The sequence below is a fragment of the Sesamum indicum genome, linkage group LG5, assembly GCF_000512975.1.
Source record: "Sesamum indicum cultivar Zhongzhi No. 13 linkage group LG5, S_indicum_v1.0, whole genome shotgun sequence".
NCBI classification, from domain to species: domain Eukaryota; kingdom Viridiplantae; phylum Streptophyta; class Magnoliopsida; order Lamiales; family Pedaliaceae; genus Sesamum; species Sesamum indicum.
Window position 1 is genome coordinate 18,029,633 of NC_026149.1, and position 19,965 is coordinate 18,049,597.

The 19,965-nt window shown below is 33.6% G+C and overlaps 1 protein-coding gene across 1 annotated transcript; it reads right to left on the reverse strand.

Annotated features, from left to right (window-relative positions):
• LOC105162893 (protein TSS) lies at positions 97-17,858 on the reverse strand. Its single transcript, XM_011081060.2, has 23 exons — positions 17,397-17,858; positions 16,945-17,006; positions 14,315-14,407; positions 13,183-13,255; positions 10,866-11,276; positions 8,828-8,892; positions 8,560-8,691; positions 8,335-8,376; positions 7,740-8,264; positions 7,481-7,638; positions 6,807-7,308; positions 6,573-6,635; positions 6,383-6,484; positions 5,626-5,946; positions 5,449-5,541; positions 5,265-5,366; positions 5,030-5,134; positions 4,783-4,916; positions 4,207-4,390; positions 3,493-3,624; positions 3,296-3,408; positions 2,866-2,947; positions 97-2,771 (listed from the first exon to the last, which is right to left on the reverse strand). The coding sequence occupies exons 1-23, from the start codon at positions 17,464-17,466 to the stop codon at positions 684-686; spliced, it is 5,652 nt and encodes a 1,883-aa protein (XP_011079362.1). The 5' UTR covers positions 17,467-17,858; the 3' UTR covers positions 97-683.

A 19,965-nucleotide genomic window follows, 5' to 3' on the forward strand; every position in this document is an offset into this window, starting at 1 on the left:
TTCATATCTGCATGCAATTCAATAACCTGTGAACACAAACCAAAATTTAAAGAGTTGCTAAATTGAAGCAAGGAGAACAAGAAAGGGCGCCTCATGTCTTTTTAACTTCAAGGCTTATTCATAGACAACTGAATTTGTACGTGTTCAGGAGCCTTGATGGATGGAATATACAAACACATATACCATCCAAAAAGGCAGATTTATACACAAAATTTCTAGGCTGAAATATTAACTAATTATTTGACGATTGATCAACTCAAACATCAACAGGGGAACAAGAAAGAAAAAGGAGTTCTGAATTTATCCAGGTGTATCTTTCGGGCACCTGTAATCATCCAGAAATACTGCAATGTCCCGGACAAGAAAACTTATCTAAAAACTACGGTAGAACTGAAGTTTAGGTCGGCCCTAGAGTACTCTTACTCCTTCCACCTCGACAGAGTGAAACCTCTGTTGCTTTGCTCCACTTGATGATTTTCACCAACCTAGCTAGATGAAAGTTTCAACTATAACAGTTAGTGCATCTTTTCACGTTCCCTGGTGTTCTACAGTCTTTTCTCCAGGAATAAAGAAACACTTGAGTCATTTCCTCGTTCCACAATTCAGGAATTCTTCATCGCCAAGAACTTAAAGAATAGAGCCCCTTATCTAAAAGCAGATAGATAATGAACAAAAAGAGCCGTTTAACTGGTTACCTCAACAACCTCAGCTTCACCATCACTGTAATCTCCCCAATGCTTGGTTGTCTTTTCTTCAATGTCCAGGTTGCCACCATCAGGAAATGCTGGTGCTGTATCCATAGACTTTTCTCCATGTTCACAATGTAATTTCACATTGTCTTCCAACTGATCAGAATTGGTTTGTTCTGTATCGCCAGATTCTTGCTGGATGGTTTCCGATGCTTGTGAGGTATTAGCTGTCAGGTTGGTAGATGCTTCTTCCACACTCCCTTCTACAACTTCTTTTCCATCTTCATCGGCAACTTCAACATTCACAACCGAAGGAGACTCAATTGAATCCACTGGAAATCCACCTAGAGTGTCCGGCATAGTAGTCACAGACTGTTGGAAGCCATTTGGTGAAATAGGATATCCATCCAAGGAGAGAGTAATACCATTTGGTGGACCCATATAACCATTTGGAGCAACTGAATAGCCATTGGAAACCCATGGCTGGCCAGGTACAAACTCGGTGGCATGTGGGTTCATTATTCTTGGAGGGCTGAGGTGACTCTGATCCCCATTATGTTCACCATTGTGGAAAGCAGGCTTATTTCGTGAAAGCCGATTTCCAGATCTATTATAACCACCAGAGAGACGCGGTCCATATGGAACTCTAGCAGTAGCAGACTGATGTGGAGATCTACGAGCATGATTAACTGCAAGCATTGGTGCAATATTCACTGGTGGTGGCAGTAATCCTCCATGCTCCTTATAGCCAGGCACAGGAACGGAGCCAAATATTGGAAACGTGGTTGGATTAAATGGAGGTGCAGCCGCAGAGAGTTTCTTGCTTTGTTCCTTTCCGGTCTCAGTCTCACCTTTCTTTTCTGCCTCATTTGGTGAAACAGAGCCGCTTCCATTATCTTGTTTCTCTGCCTCATTTGGCAGTGAACCAACATCTTCACTGCTGTTAGATAAATGTGCATTCCCCGCTGTCACCTTTTCCTTCAAACTAGGACCATCTTGCTCCAGGAATTGAGCAGTTTTCTCTGCCGTATCGGCTGGAGGTGTGAGATCTGTCGAAGTAACTGCATATTGCATTTCCACTACTTCATTTTTAGAATTGATAGAATCTGAACCATGTGGAGAATCAGAATCCTCGAGCCCTGAAATTGATTCATTTCTACTGTCACCTTCCACGGATTCGATAACAGTATCATATCCAGTAACTTTCACAAATTCTGGTGAATTTTCATCCAATCCATTTGTAACTTTGTGTGTTTCCTTAATATCACATTTGATCTCATTACTACGATCAACAGGATTTTCTTCCTCCAACCTATTTTGAGTTTGATCTGCCTCACTATTATTCAATGTTGGTGATAGTGTTGCATCTGAGCCAATTGTCTCCTTGCGTAAATGGAGATTTTCCTCAGCAGAACTCTCTTTAGGCAACTGCTCTGCCACAGCCTTAACAATGGTACCAGGTGGAGCCAGAGCAACCTCCTTGTACGAGAAAAGTTTTCCAGCTGCCTGAACACTCACTGAACTAACAAGAGAAGCTTTAGCGACTTCATTAGAAGCTGGGCTAGCTGGTCCCGATCTCTCTTTCCCACTAGCTGGAACAGGAGAATTTGGCTTGGAACCCTTTACAATCTTCTTGGGAGCATGAGGAGCTGGTCCTGAGGAAGCTGGATTCTCATTCGAATTTGTTCTTGGAGAGGTGAAATTACCAGGTTTACCTCGATACTTTGATGGATGGGATGAATTCGGGAAGTTGGTGTTCAATTTTGCAAGAGTTGGTCTCCTCGAACCTGAGGGCTTACGGTTCGTTTGTGCACGTCCTTTTGGAAAAGCTTCTTGCCATCCTTCTTCAGAGATATCATCATTCACAAAGTCGTTCTTTTCATCCAACACTGCCTTGTCTACTAAAAATAGATCAGTATCTTTAGTGGAGTCCAGAAAGTTGGACTCAGATTTATTCTCCAGTCCAGATCTATTCTCTTTATCACTGGAGTTCTCTGCAACAGGTTCATTGACGGATAGGACCTCATCCTTATGATATCCGTCTGTCTCCGTCTCCCAATTAGGACCCATTTTTCCTTTAAGCTGTATATGTAAAGATGCTACTAAGGTGAGTAAGTTGATCTGCATTATGAAGAATCAGAAACAACAGATATGAACATGTTTTCAATATGTCAACCTTTGCACGAGCTTGTTTCTTTTGAGCATCTCTTGCTTTTATCTCTGCATCAGGAGTTATATAGTCCAACAGATCGGATACACTGGTTTTCAGAAACGACAAGAAAAGTGTAGAAGATTAGTGAAAATGCAACAAATATAACAAGAACCTAAATTACTCTTACAAATAATTTGACTACCCTAGTTGATTACAATGTCAAAAAACAAGGAGATGGCCGGAACTTCCAGTCCTTCGGTTCAATGGTGGTTCACATGCATTGATTTCACGAGTTTATTGTCACTGGTAATTCTTTTAGTACAAATCTTATCTGAATTCAATAAAAGAAGTTCCAATTATTTAAGGGCCATATTAGATCGAACGGATTTTGGCAGGCCTCAAACTGATTTACTCAACCAGAAGCGGTAAACGAGAGCTGGAACAGGAATATCACCTCAGATGGCCTTTGCTAGAGATGGAGGCATCTGGTTTTGGGGTGCCATTGCGTGCAGCTTCTTGCTGCTCCAGAGCTTTGGACTCAAAATATTCAAGCCATGCAGCCGCATCCTAAAAGGAGGCACATAAATAAGAATGAGAAAAGGATTATCCCCAAAATTTAGGCCCATTCTACAATGCAAAAGCATTTATTACCTGTGTGCGCAGATCATCTGGTCCCAGTTTAGCTTGCAGTATCTGAAGAGTGGTTTGTTCGTGCTGAACACTAAGGGAATATGCTTCCATCAATGACAGAGCAATTGCTATAGCATGGTAGCTTGCAGCAGTCTGACAAAGTACCAAAAACGCAAGATATGTGATATACTAAGATGGCCAGGAGATACTGGAAGCACAGAATGTTAGAAAACAATGCTCAGCCATATTGACATGCAGTGGTAAATATTTGCTTTAAGATAAGTGGATGCAATCTGCAAAAAGATGCAATTTCAAAACTCTAATTTGGTCAAATCTTGCTGTTATTAATTCCAGGTAGTTGTGCCCACAACTTATTGTAGACATTTTCTGTTTAATGTTGTGTAGCCTCCCGCTCTCTTTGAGCATTTGTGTGTGTAAGTTTATAGGTCAGTTATTGGTTTAGGGATTGTGAATGGAGATAACCAGGTTTTAGGCTTCCAAGACATGGATACACTGTTAACGTCCAGCAACATCTGTAAATTGATGTTCTAATGTTTCATGTCCACCAGTCCCCCAAACTTTTGCTCGAGGAGCAATTGGTGGAAATGTAGCAATCACCCTTTCACCAGCAATTTTCAGTGATAGAATAAACGAAAGCTCTGTTAAATGAAAAAGAGGATGCAACAGGATTTGGAATGAAAAATTAGACCCGAGAGAGAGAGAGAAAAGACTTACTTGTATATGATCAGCTCCAAGAAGTCTTTGGTTACACTTAAGAGCCTCATGGAGGTACCTAAGAGCAACATGGGCATTCCCCAGACCTTCTTCCATCATAGCTACGTTAATATAAGTGGCGGCAGTATTTGGATGAGAAGGTCCGCATGTTAGATGCAAGAGATACAGTGCACGGTTCACATACCTAAATACAAAATACAAAGCCAGCAATTCAGATGATGCTAAACAGTGCAACCCAAAAGATTAAACAACTCCAATGCAAAGATGTCTTAATGTAAACCAAACGATCTGGACATGCTATCCGTATGAACCATCTACTGGCAACAAACAACATAAAACTAGACATGATGTTTGCATTTGTCGACCTTAACAGTATTAATCAGATTTTTGGCTTTCTTCGATGTAGGAAGAATATTTGTTATTCGATACGTGGGTTGTTTCTGTTCCCTTTTCTTGGTTAATTAAGTCAATAGTTTCAGATTATCAGCTCATAGATGCACAAAACATGACATGTTAAGAGAGAAAACAGACATGCTCCTCAATAGTAGAAAACAGACAGAGAACATGTAAACATACTTTAAGGCCAGCTCTGTGTGCTGCAGCCGATAGTAGAAGACTGCTAAATCTCCATAGCTTTTCATTGTGTCTGGGTGATCAAGTCCGAGTTCTCTCTCATTGATGTCTAATGCTTTTTGCTGGTATATAGTTGCCTGCTCACATAGCAACGTATTAGATCAGGATATAAATAATCTACTAATTGGACACTGAATCGGTCGGTTCAGTGAAGCACAAAATTCTAATTCCGGATATTAGATTTTAATACCTGATTAAAGTCCCCAGTATGGTAGAGCACCACAGCCAACAGACTATATGCCCCTGCTGTCATTCGATGATAAGGACCACACACTGAAACCAGCTTTGAAAGTGCCTTCAAATTGGAAAGAATGTTCATCATTCTCCCGAGCGAAGTTGTAAATGTCGGTTGACAGTCATCAAACACAGGCTGGGGTGAAAGGGGCAGGTGGAAGTTGTTAATGGGCAAACCAACGAAGATTTACCTTTGTTCCATAAGTAACAGCATCCTCCAATTTGCCTTTATCCAAGGAGGTTTTAGACGATTCCAAAAGAGTGCGTCCATCCGCTGATGAGCAAGCAACGTGCTGTATGGAAGATAAAATGCTGTCAGAACTATCTCAAATCTAACCTGATTCCAATTAGTGAAAGGAATCACTAGAAGCATGCCTTATAAACTGGGACCATGCTGATTACATCTGACTTCTTAAAGGGCAAGGGGGAATCCATATCATAGTCCCTGGGCACGAGTTCAAGACCCACCTGGAACACAAGCATAGATTATATAAGACAGATAAACAGAGAGAAATTGTATCAAGTTTATATTCCTCTGAAAAGTCAACTTACTTTGTGGCAAAGCCCGCGAAGAATGGCAAACTTTCTGAGATCACGGCGAAATTCATCCTTCCACTGCCAACCAAACCTCTTGGACAGGAATTTCTCAATCCACTTCCATTTTAATTCATCGTCATGACTCTCATCTGCCTCACCTTTTTCAGTAGGTGGTGTCCCTAGCAACAGATTCAAACAGGAGGCAATTGATGACGCCATATTAGCAATATCATCCACTGCAGCAACAACAGCCTGCAAAATGTGCTTGTATGCTCGAACAACCATCTCGTGGATACAGAGGGACTGAACGTGAGGGAGCTTGTCCGCAAGTTCAACCTGATAGAGATGAGGAAAAACCAAGAGGAACTAAGTTTTAAGAAAGATGTATCTTAGGAACACCAAAAATGTAATGATATAAAAATTCCATACAAAAAGGAAAGTCCAGAAAAGCCAACTATATTAACTCATACATTGCCAGTACTACAATAGTCTCTCCCAAACACTGATCCTCCAAAAGCACTCATTTTCTGAGGCATTGGATGTTTATGATGTCCTACCTCAAGTATCCACATATCCAGGCCAGAGTATACGAATGCATGGAATATATACCAACGCAAAGTATTGTTTATACTTTTTAACTTGAAAACCCATATTTGAAAGCCAAATGGTTGAAAAAGTTAAACTGGATCAGTAAATGTAAGTTAACAAGTTAGACGAATAATCAGGATAAAGAAGGTTGGATTTGGAAGATGGTACAAAATTTAGGAATTACCACACGACCCAAGGAACGCATTTGCAATCCCCTGGTGTGCATGAAATCAGTCAGAGTCCTTCCATCAACTGGGGAAAGTTCAAGCGAGCCAAAATCAGCAACCTGTCAAAAGATTAAGAAGCAGCAATGAGACACCATCTAAAAGAGGATCATTGAAATGGTTAAGAGTAAACGTTAGCAATGGACTAACCAGTTTTGGAAGGGCAGTATCAGCATAGTATTTGTGTGCCATCTCAATCAACTCTTCAGGAGACTGAATGTAAATGGAAACAGAGGAATTGTATCTTAAGTTAATTTCCAATAATTAAATGTAAATGCATGGATCCCTAGTTACACTTATCACCTCTAGCAGATATGTCCTGATTATAGAATAACACGGCTTTGGAGTCGGAAAATATATTCATTACAAAAGCAGCAAGCTGACCTTAAGGTGAAGACCAGTTTCAGATTCTTTTAGGCGCAGATATGCTACTTCAGGAAGCAACTTTCTCCACATTATTTCCTTTTCCTCGTCTTGTTTCCCATCTTCCTTCTTGTTTACATCAGAACTATCATCACCAGACTGTTCCTTGTTCGAATCACTTTTACTACTTCGATCATCAGGCTTCTTTTTGAATTCCTTTAAAAGTCCGCCATTCTTTCCAAGACCCTTCACAGCTGGCTCAACTTTCGCTTCTTCATTCTTCTTGGACTCATTTTTCCCGGAAGCCTGATTTTGCAGATGTTGCACCCAACAGGCACCTAGCTCCCACCTAATGGACTTTGTTGGTTTAGATTCTTCTTCCTGAAGCCTCAGTAGGCTTTCACCCAGCACCTGCCTTACCAAAAGCCTACTGGTATTTGACTCTTCAACATCCACATTAAGGATTCTCTGTACCGGGCTAGATGATTGGGGTGTAGTTGACTTGTGCAACAGCATGCGCAAGCTAGAAATCCATATCAAATAACACAGTGACGAATTGTTCTGAGATATAATAATGTAGCAACAACATCACCTTACTAATAAATAGCGATATGCTACTATACAAACTTAGCATGTGCATGACACAAAGTCCTTAGGCAAGTAAAATTCTAGTATCTACAGCAAGTTTGATGTACCTATTCACATTCAAAGCGTTTGCTCCTCCATCGGGATGGTCTTCAATGTCAATGTCCTGAGGGATTGGAGTACCACCCGAATCCACCTCAGCTGAAACTTTCACAATGGCCGAATAACCGCAGTGTCTAACAACCACAACACCTAAAGTAGAAGTATCCTGTACAGAAAGATGATATGATCATGAAGGAATAATTATTTCAAAGATTATAAAGACCAGCTAGAAAATGAAAAACAGGATTGACAAGGTACAAGACAAACATGGACAGTAGCACTCTCATCTGCCGTTATGCCTTTCAGCAAATTTCTCTCAGTCAGCTGCTCCTCTGAAATTCCAAGAACCTTGCAGCCGTCATTTTTGCTATCCAACTTTGTGCTTGCATCTGGCATATCTTTTGTCACGCTAATAAGTAGATCTCCGACTCTTTCTTCATGTAAAATTGATGAATCAGAATTATTGGTATACTTCTGATTGTTTTCTACAAGATGCTTTATTGCACCAACTGCTTTAAAGACTGAAACGTCGACAAATAGACTGTGAAGGAGAAAAGCTTTTCTATCTCGTATCTGCCTCTCTTCTGCTGTTTTACATGGCATTGCTGCCAAAATCGAGAACTCCTTTGCCCACGGCCTGCAGTCATGCTTTTCCTCTCTTCCTTGTCCGCCTCCATTTCCTCCCCAGCTTTCATCTTCCACAGGAAGTGGAGGGAAGGTGGATGGGTTCTCAGCAACGACAGGTGGCACTAGCCAGGTGTTCGCTCGGAAACCATATGGAAGATTCCCAAACTGAAACAACATAGATGCCGTCATTCAGCCTGTTCCAGTATCTTCATAAGTATAAAGACAAATTACTCACTTTATTGTGCTCGATGAAAGCTTTCATGAGACCCTTGTATGCCTGAAAACAATTAACTTTGTAATTTAGCACAACTTTCAAAGAACGTGGTAGAAGAGAAGAAACATGGTCGTGTAGCAGGATTTGAACTGGAGAAGCAAGAAACAGGAAGATACAGGAGCACATTAGCATGTTACGTATACTTAAACAGAAAGAAGTAACGAAACAGAATCAGCCTTAACTTACAGAATCAAAGGCTCGGCTTATCTGCTGCAATAGGCAAACCAAGGAGTGACTTAAAAGAATCCGCTTTCCGGCAGGATAAAAACCTTTCCGAGATGCAACAATTGTAGTTGGCTTCCCACTGCAAATCCGTACCTAAATCCAAGTTTAAACAACAAAAAGTCATCCCGGAACCACAACATTTTACACAGTGACTGAATAAAGTACACCACTAACACACACATATGAGTGACAACAAAAGATTTACTGCCCGGGAGTTCAAGACACTAACATCAATTTGGAAAAAATCTTCATCTGTTTTATCCTCAAGGTACGGTCGGTTTGATCTCCTGATATCTGCAAAATTATACGAAGATTGATAACGGATAAAATAATCTTAGCCTTCAAAATCAACTAGTGACAATATCAAAAGCTCCAAGCATTGCCAATGATCAAAACAAGTTAACAGAGCTTCACACATCTATGATCAAATAAATTATAGTCTGAAATTTCCGGTATAGATTTCAAGAGACGTATAGAATATATTCTTCCATCCACCATTTTGCAAAAAACAATCAGATACACAAGAAAGCAACTCAGTAAGTATCAAAACAACATGACCGTACATTCATCATTTTATCAACTAAAATCTTTTTACTGGGTTTAAATATTCATTTTTTACCAAAGAAATATTAGAAGCACGAACCTGCATATAGATTTACAATTATTCTCAAACTAGAATAAAGTGCTCTAAATTCTCATTTTCTTGATAATCACATGGTATCCAAAAAATGCCCATAGATTACATCCATGCTCAACTTATGAGCCTAGCTACCAAAATATGCACCGTATACGTATACATATATACGAAGAATCGAAAAATACTCCTGTTTGTTTATTTTTTCATTTGCAGTTTTTGAAACAGTAACTAAAGTGAAAACATATTTGTTTATACGTATTCTCATTGAAATATATTGAGTACAATATAAAAGACAATCTCGTTAACTAATCCAAACATTTCTCATTTTCACACGAAAACCTATACGAAATTGAAAACACATATTTTCCGCAAACTAACATGCTTATCATTGAATCATAACAATAAATTCTGGTACTAAAGTTCAAACATAATATACATATTCCTATTACAGTCAATGAATTCTTCTCCACCTTAATGAGAATTTTTAAATCTTCCATTTTTACTTGAAACTTCATAGGAAATAATAGGATATGAATATGATATGAATCTCATTAATCTATGATGTCACTTGTTGTTCAAACGAGAATATCTATACTATGTTTTGTGTGGTGTTCAAGATGTACAATGGGTCGGGCTGAGGTAACCCAATCCAGGATCGGATTGAACCAATAATAAAATGGGTTGGTTCGGCCCAGGCCTACTTAGGATCGGGCCGGTCACAGAAATCAATACCTGAGATAGCCCAGCCTAGGGGCCCAGGACCACCTATGCCGGGCTGGTTGGGCCCTTTCTTTAAGTTCATTATATATTTTTTTATATATAAATTTTCATATGATTTAATTTGTTATGTATTTATTTCAAAAGACAATTATAAATTTAATTAATTGTTTACAAGAAAACCTCAATATCATTAAAAAAAATTAAACAAGCACATTTGGGCCTGATGCGGGCCTAGTCTGGGCTTCAACTGGGCCGATCCACAAGCTGAGCCTGAGTTTGAAAATGGGCCCACTTAAAGGCCCGGGACTGCCCCAAGACTGGTCGTGAATAGTAGTGGGCCAATCCTGGGCCGGGCCTTTTCTGATCCATTATGATCCTAGGCCAATCCAGCCCATTGTGCACCTTGATGTGGGATAACTTACAATGGCCTCTCCTTAGGTTTGTGATTTAAAAATGCTCTCTCATTGTTTGAAAAATCACAAATACCCTTGAAATTAAAATACCCTAACAAATACAGCTTGTTAGAATATTTGTAATTTCATTAAATAACGATGAGTATTATAATTAAGACAAAGCCAGAAGAGTCCTTCTACGTTACAGTAATGAAATATGTATAGATCAAAATACCCTCAAACATAGTTTTACATAAATAAATATATTTTTAATTGCTTGATATTAATAACATCTCTTCATGCCTATTTAGACTTAATAAATATTGCTTAGAAAAGTATACTTTTTTATCAGTTATTTACTTTTATTTTATTTTTCTCAATTATTAATTATATAAATATAATAAAAATTTAACTCGAGCGCTTCAAGAACTAAGTATATATGAAATACCCGCACAAACACACATTTTAAGGTGCACTCAGAGGATCAATGATCAACAAGATGAGTATGAGACCCTTACATTGAATTGGAGGAGTAAGGTGGGAGAATGAGAAGAAATCGTAGAACTGCCCGAGCCTCGGCGGCGGGCACATCATCGCCGCAGCAGCGTCCCCTTTATCCGCCGTGTCTGTTCCGGAAGCGCCGGTAGGGGATGCGGGAACCTCCGCTTTCGCTGGCTTGAGCTTCGGAACTCCGCCATTGTTTCCGCCGGCCTTTTTGTCGGCCGCTTTGGGCTTCGGTGAGGAATCCGAAGCCGCACACTCCGAATCGGTGGGCGATGCAGTTGAACCGGGTTCTTTCGGGCCAGAGTCCTTGGCCCCGGTCCGCCCATTTTTGGGAGTTGAAGATGAACCGCCAAATGACGTGGTGCACGCGACTATGTCTAAGAGCCGTCTAATGTGAGCCACAGCTTGCCCTTCCGTGTACTCCTCTGCAGCCAATGATGAGAAATTTTCAGTTTCACCTCTGTATTTTCAATACTTTGCAGTTTTGCCTCTATATCTTTTATAATTAAAATAAATTACAATGAGCTCGTTGAAATTTTATAAAATTTCAAATACTTTTTTGTTATTTAAAAAATTATAAATATTTTTTTAATATTTTGATAAAATTATATAATCATTGAATGAAGGTCTGAAATTATAAAAAAATATATATAAAATTAAAATTTTAAAATGTTTATCGATTCAGTTCCTAAATTTTTTTTAATAAATAAAATTATAATTCATAGTTCAAAATGACATTTTGATCTGTTTCTTACGAAAAATAGATGAAAACTTAATGAAAATTAATGAATTTAACGAATTTAAGATTAGGGACGTATTAATAATTTTTTAAATGATGAATAAGTATTTATAATTATATTAAATTTTAGAAAAGCTCGTTATAATTTATCTTATAATTAATTTAGCTACCCTTCAAAAAATGCTTTTTTAATTTTCACCCAGCTTGAAAGGGGATAATTAGGTAATATCCTCTCATAAAAGCTTGTAGTATAATTATGGGTATATATGTCAATTATTCTTTTTTATCTAACATTATTAATTTAATTGATATTGGAAAACTCAATTTGTGAGGTGAATTAATAAATGAAAATTAGGTACTGCAATTTTATTTGATTTTTTTTAAATATAAATTTTTGCATCGATGTAATATTTAATTCTTATTATGAAAATGAAAATACTCTACATCTTATCATTATTTTTAGATAATTCAAGAATCGCGTAAAAAATGCCCGGTACTACCACTAAAAATACATAATTTTTTTTTTTACTACAGTTAATTATTATAGTCAAAAGAAAAAAATTCATGGCGAATACAAATCAATCATGGCTTCGCAACGGCAATTAGACATTATTTCTGCAAGTGCAGCCAAAATCATGGCAAAACGTTTTGGCTACGGCTAAAAATCATTGCGAATATTAATTAACCATGATAAAAAATTAAAATTTTACTTTGATTTTGTTTAATTGTGATTAAAGATATTAATTTACCACGTTTTTTAAACAACAGTCATTGTTAATATAGCAAAAATTTAAATTTTTTTGTAGTGTATAATGTATAAATATATATTGGGAATATTGTAATTTTGTAATATTATTTTACTCCTAAACTAATAAAACGCAACATTTACCCTCTTGAGTTCATTAATTGGACGAAATTACCCTCAAGTCATATGTATTTATGCAACTCCTAATGTATTTCGAGTACTTTTAAATTAACATCAAATTATTCTTTGACTAGAAGAAAAATCATATTTTAATTATATTATAGAAAAAAATAATTCATAATTTAAATAGTTCAAATTAAAATAAAATATATCAGAGATATATAACAAATACCAAAGATAAAGAAAAAATATTTCATTGACTATTTAATCTTAAAAAAATCATCTTTAAAAACAAACAAATAATTATATCTCAATTAACCTAAAAATATATTTTTTAAAAAAATAAATATCGAGAAGTATTTATTTAATTATATTAAAAATACTACTTATTTAAATTATATATTTACTATTTTAATTTAAAGAAAATTAAGAACAACTTTAAAATGCAAATTGCATAAGTTACTATACTTCAAAATATATTTAAATAATTAAGAATGCTTTGATGTTTAAAATATGGTGTAAAATAATAAACAATTCTTGTGCATCATATATGTATAAAATATAAGGATAATTTTATTTAAAAATTATATTTGTTAATTTAAGGGGATAAATAATAATTTTAAAATAGTTGAAAGAGGTAAAATATATTTAATCCTATTATTTAAAATATTTTCAAGAATGTCGGGCCCATCAAATATTACGTAGGATTTTTTTCAGAGAAAAATACCTTGAATAATTGTGAGATGGTAGGGCTTGAGAGAAACGATCTCCACCGAGTCTTTCAACCTTGGCCCCCGAACCTGATACAGACGGTTGAGATTCCATGATTATAAGATCATGAATTTAAATTTTATTAATATGGAGAGATTAATTTACATTAATAGTAATTGTTTATTCACTATAATGATGGTTGTTGGTCGATTATAAATATTTTATATTAAGAATATATATATTAATTCTTGGTAATTGAAATTAATGGCTTAATTTAAAAGTTTATTTACAACCTATTTTATTTAATTTGGCTTCATCATAAAGATGTACATATATAATGTTTAATGAATTGGAAAAAGATTCTCCAAAATTTAGTTTTTGAATTTATAATCACTAAATAAAATTTTAAAATTAGTAAATCCTAAATTCAACTATAAAAATAAACAACAAAGGAAAAATAAAACAAAATTGATAATTCCTAAATCGACGAAACACGTAATGAATCGACAAAAAAATATTTGTAAAATTATCAATATATATAATTATTAATATTTACATAAGGACAATATAGCGATAATTTATTGCTGCAATTTAATTAACACAGTATAAAAAATATCAAAACAATTAACTAAATATATATATATATATACATGTTTAAAAATATTTTGTTCATGTAAAGTCAATGGACGATAAATAATAGGGTAAATTACATCGATACTATTAAATTAATTACACAAACGCCCTCAAATTCTTTATATAATTGCAAAAATATCCCATGAGATGATAGTTATAATTACAAGTATACTCTTTAATCATAGATAAAAATGTACAAATACACCGGTTGAGTAAATTTATATCAACACCCTTTCAAGAACCGTATTTATAATTTTATAAAGACAGAGAGTGTTTGTGTAATTAGACGTATTTTAGGAATTTTCAGAAAAGATTAACGAAGTTTTGATTCCTTTACGGTCGTGGCTATAAAATAAAATAAAAAAGAGATGAAATAATTATTTAAATATTACTATCAATTATTTTAATATTTGGCTGAAGTGAAAATGTGTGTGTAATTTTTTTAAAATAAAAAAAATAATTTTTTAATAATTCCAAAAAAGTATTTCTATATAATAATCCAATAAAAAAATCACCTCATGAGACAAAGAGTAGTTGGTGAAGTGGCAAGTCTCAACGTGGACAGCCAAAAGTTTCCTCACATCCAAGATCCTGTCCGTTGATATTCCCTGCAAAATAAAAGAAATATTTTAATCAAGATATAGAAAAAATATTTAATAAACAAAGAATTTAAATTAAAAATAAAGATATAAATTAATTAATTTAATAAATACACGATAAATATAATACGCTTAATCAAAAGTCGAACACTTTTACGAAAAAATAAATAAATCAAAATATCTTATTATATTTTTCAAAATAAATTTATTTTGAAAACAAGAAATGTAACTACACATTTTTATTTAAAAAATCAAATAATTAATTACTTAATTTATTACAAATTAATAATAACTTTTTATATGAAAGTTTTTATGATTTTTTTACGTTATTTTATCAAAATGTATTCTTTTTCAATTGAGAAAAATAATTTAAGTTAAGACAAAAATGTAAATAAAAAAAAATATTTTTATTACAAATTTATATATAACGAAAGGACAATCTTGTCCAAATATTTAGTACCAGACATATAAGTGTTACATTTGTTAATTTAGGACGACGAATGCTACCTCAAAATAGTTGAGGACGACAAACTGTAGTTAACTCTACTTATTTTGAGATTATATAATTATTACGTAGAATTTTATTGTAAATTTATTTTTCAGATATTTTTTTTTTGCATATATATATATACATTATGCTTCGGGTCAATTGATTTTTTCGGATCAGTTCAATCAGTTGAACTGATAAGCGAATTGTCCCGTAAAATTATCTGATCCAATTCTCGATTCGAGTTTCAAAATATTGACTATACATGCACTAATTATTTATACACAACATATGTAATTAATACCATTTTGATTTTATTTTAGAATGCATAAATACTTCAAAAAATCACGAATCTCGCTTCCTGTTGAACACTGTGTCGAACATGATATGCCTCGATACTGTGTTTGATACGTCAAATGGTGAAACGATCTATATATCGATGAGACTCCTAAAATAAATACTTTGCCCGACAAAATATTCATTGATAAAAATGCTTTTAAATAATTTATTTTTTTTAATCAATTAACCCTCTTAAATAATTTTCCATTCATGTATATTCAATATTAATTTATTTCGTCAATTTTAACTAATTATTTATTTCATCTTCACCTTTTTTATTTAAATAAAAAAATATAATAAAATTTAAATTATGCACACACATCGAATGTACTTCTCCCATTAGCATATATTTCAGGATAAATAATATTTTGCCATCTGAATATCCATTTTCATACTTTATCATTTAAATATTTTGAAATATTTAAGACATTTAATCATGATAAGAATATTCATTTAACTAAGTGTTCATGACCCCTTCCATCATAAATTTAATCACCTCATTCAACACACTCTCATTTATTATTTTTATTTTTTAATTCTCCTCACTTTTGACCTCTTATATGATATCTATATATATGCTAATATAAAAAGAAAAAGAATCCCATATATATAAATAACGATTAATGATATTGTCGTACTAATTTTTTATAAATTATAAAAATGCCCTTGAATTAATAAGATAATTAATTTATTCAATTTTCTAAATTGTACATTAACTAATAAATTAATTTTTTCTTTTATTTTTTAATGTATTGATTTTTATATTTTTCTCTTATTTATAATATATTTTAAAGCCTTAAAAATTATTTATTATATGCACGATGGAACGACGTGTCATGACAGCTAGTATATATATATATATATATATATTCATCTGTGATTCTGATTTGCAACTCACATCTCATCTTACGTGGGAACGAACGTAAGAATTAAATCCCTCCCAATAATTGCGACTTGAAGATTTCGAACTTTTACTCATTGATAAAAATCCGTCTTAAATTCAAGCGCTAAATGCTCGTTATGCTCGACTCTGTTTCTTTTTTGCTGTAATCTATACTATATATAATTGAAAAGGAGTGAATTGGTGTCTCAATTATTTTGGTATGTGAATTTTAATATTTAATTTAATTTATTATTAACTTCCCACTCTATCATTATCTTTCAATCGTTATTCTTTTTTTTTTTAAAAAAAATCATTCATTTTCTGTCACTATCTTTTATAAATTTAATACTAACTTATTATTTTAATATACTTTATCAAATAATAAATATTTTATTTAAAATGATATTTTTAAAAGTTCCATACACAGAATGTTCCACAAATCATTAGTACGAATAAATCGCGATACGTATACGTACAAGTATAGTTGACTAATGAGCATAATTTTTTATTTATGAAAATCAAAAAAATTCCTTTACCGTATAAGTTACAGTACATGTGCCATACATGCACTTTATTATATATTATCCAAGTCAAATGTATGTATAATTATATATTACACGTGAAATTAACGTAACCACGAGATAATTATACCATATAATTTATTAGATTAAATTAATTAAACTTTCAATATATCGCGGCGTAATATTATTTAAAATTAAGAAAATTGTTATTGTTAATTTTTCGAATTTTTTCAAATAATATAGTTTTGAAGAACAGCAACAAAATGTAACGTTCACGTAACACTAAATATTAAATAATAAAATTACAAATACGTACCTTGAGCGTCACTTGTGAGTCTTGGGGAATTTCTACTGTTATTTCGATTACCGTAGGTAGAACTGTGAAAGTGTAAAAAAAAAAAAAAGAAAAAAAGAAAAATATTATCAACTATACGAATTTTGTCGACTAATATTTGTGGTCGTAAAATGAAAACCTACATCAACTGTGGCATAGTGTATACACTTCCAACTAGCAATGAGAAGATAAGGGAGTGTTTGGATTGTCTTTAAAATTTGGAGATTTTGAAAATGCGAAAAAAGTTGATTGGATGACTGTATGCAGAATGTGTTTGGATGGAATGGTAGGAAAACTAAGACGTGTTTGGGTTTCTTGAATTCTTTCTATTTGAAGCAAAACCAATTGCTAGAAATAAGAATAGTAAGAAGTTCATCAAGAAAACATGAGAGTGAGGAAGAAGAAGGAGTGTATATATGTAAGACGGAACGAACCTTTCTCTTCTTTCTTCTTCTTCTCGCCTTTGGCTTTATGGGGTTTAGTCTTTCCCGTTTTGGGAGCCATATTCTCCGACGTTATTAAAATTCAAACTCTTTGTTAAATCTCTTCCAAACAGCACCTTGCAATCCAATCCGAACACCCACAAGCTCACCACCGTGACAGACTAAAAATGAATAAAAACTTGGTGCAAAACGAACATTAAGGACACGAAAACGAGCGAAAATATTTCGATACATTCACATATGTATGTATATATATATGTGGAAATAATGATAAGTAAGAGTAGTGTAGAAGAATAAAGAGTTAGTAAAGGAAGAGAAGTGAAGGAGGTGGAGAAGAGAGTGTGTGTTGTAAAGTTTATTTATGAAATATATGAGAAGGATATTGAAAAAGAGAGGTGGATAGGATAAGGTAACACACATCCCACAAGTTAATCATATATATTTGTACTAACTCTCCAGAGAATGTAAGGCTGGGCAATTTGGGACCTCTCATTTTTGCCTTCCTTCTCTCATTATCTCTCTCTCTCTCTATACATATATATATATATACATACACATATATTAGCAGTTGAAATGTCCGCTACAAGAAAATGCATTATTCCCGACAATGGCTATGGTTTAAAGATTATGGTACTGTTTATCACGGTAAAAACAAAATTAAGACGAAGACCAAAACTAATATTGATTAACTTCAAATTTATATATGTATAATTAAAAAAAAATTAAGTAAATAACATATTTATGGAAGAAGCAAGTATAATTAGGGGTATTTTAGGTAAATTATGTTTTACCAACTATGATAGTTACTAATTGGCAGCAGTAAGTACACATTCGATGTGCGCGTATAGTTTATTTTTTTTATTATATTAATTAATTCAATGAAATGAAATAAATATAAAATAAATAATTTATCAAAACTACTTAGATATTTTAATTTTACCTGTGTATAAGTAGAAAATTACCGACAAAATGGAATGATATATATATATATTTGAAGGGTATTTTAGTCCTTACGTATTTTATGAATCAGAGTTGATTATTCTTACAGCCTCACATTTAATAAATATTGTAGATAAATTGTATAGATATACATACATACGTACATATCTCATTTCTTGCAATTTCATGTGTTAGTAAAAGTATTGGGACTAGAAAGAGCTAAAAGCAGTAAAAATCGTTATAAAAAAGTCTGGTTGTTTTATCTAATTTGGGTCGTAGGTCGTCAGTTATCTCGCGTCTTCGTAAATGTTTGAAACCTGAGAAAAGACAACATATTAGCTTGTTGGGAGGTTTCTAGCTAACACCTTCCTATACTTAAGGTAGTGAAGGTGTTTGAGATAGAGGAAGCAATCTAAATGAGAACTCAAAGCGATCTAATTCGAGTTTTTAGTATCATAAATGTCTTCCCTCACATGAGCTGTAGATTAGGTATTTATAATGCCTGAATGAGTCTACCTACTTGTCTGAAGGGGTCCACTGGCATTGTACCACGTGTCAGGATCCTATCTAGTAGATCAGACAAATTAACGGTCCCCAACAATGGATTCTTTGAGTCGGATCGTTGAAGCAGGTCGGGTCGCTACTCCACCCGAATCTATAGGTTCTTTGAGCCGGGTCGTTGGAGCAGGTCGGGCAGCTATCTATGGCTTCTCTGAGCTCGGTCGCAGATCGAGAGGGCGCAAATTTTAAGCATAACTCTGTAATATGTACCAACTTTTAGGGATATTTTTGTCATTTTTTAAGTAGGTGTGATATATCCCTATCAATAGAATCGAGGGATAATTATACCTTCCTCTCTTAAGGTTTGGTGTAGTTATACTTAAATTTTTCGTAGTTTGAAAAATTACATCCAACATCTTTGAGATTTGCTTCCAACGAACAAATAATTCCATTCATTAGCCAAAATTCACCAATTTGCTGATATTAAAAAAAAAAAAAAAAAAAAAAAAACTGAATAAAAATTGATATTTATCCTCGATTGACTTATTACTGACTTATTGCAGGTCAAACAATTTTTTTCGGACTAAATTAAACTAACCTTATACCGGTGAAAATATACCTTCTCATATGCATTAACGCTTAAATACGAGGGTAATTTGATTATAAAAAGATTTATCCAACCTATAACAAGCCAGTAAAAAGTAAATTGGGGGTAAATATAAATTTTTTTTCGACTTTTTTGTTAATATATATCAGCAAATTCAGTGTATTTTGCAAACGGAAAGACTTATTTGTTATATGGAAACAAATTTTACGAATAGTGCAACATATGAAAAAGTATATTCAATCATATTATAAAGTAAGTACGAACAAACACAAACTTGGTTGAATCTAAAAATGAGTGAAATTTTTTGGGGGAAAAATCATATGGTATTAATTATACAAATTTAAATAGAATAAAGAAAACATTTTTTTTTAAGTTTTATTTGATTTCAACATAAAATTTAAATTGCATTACTAACTAATTTATTTAAAAATCTAACCTAGTGATCTTTTGGATGAAGATAAAATATCATACACTTATCATAATTTATATAAAAAAATAATTTTTTTTACTTGT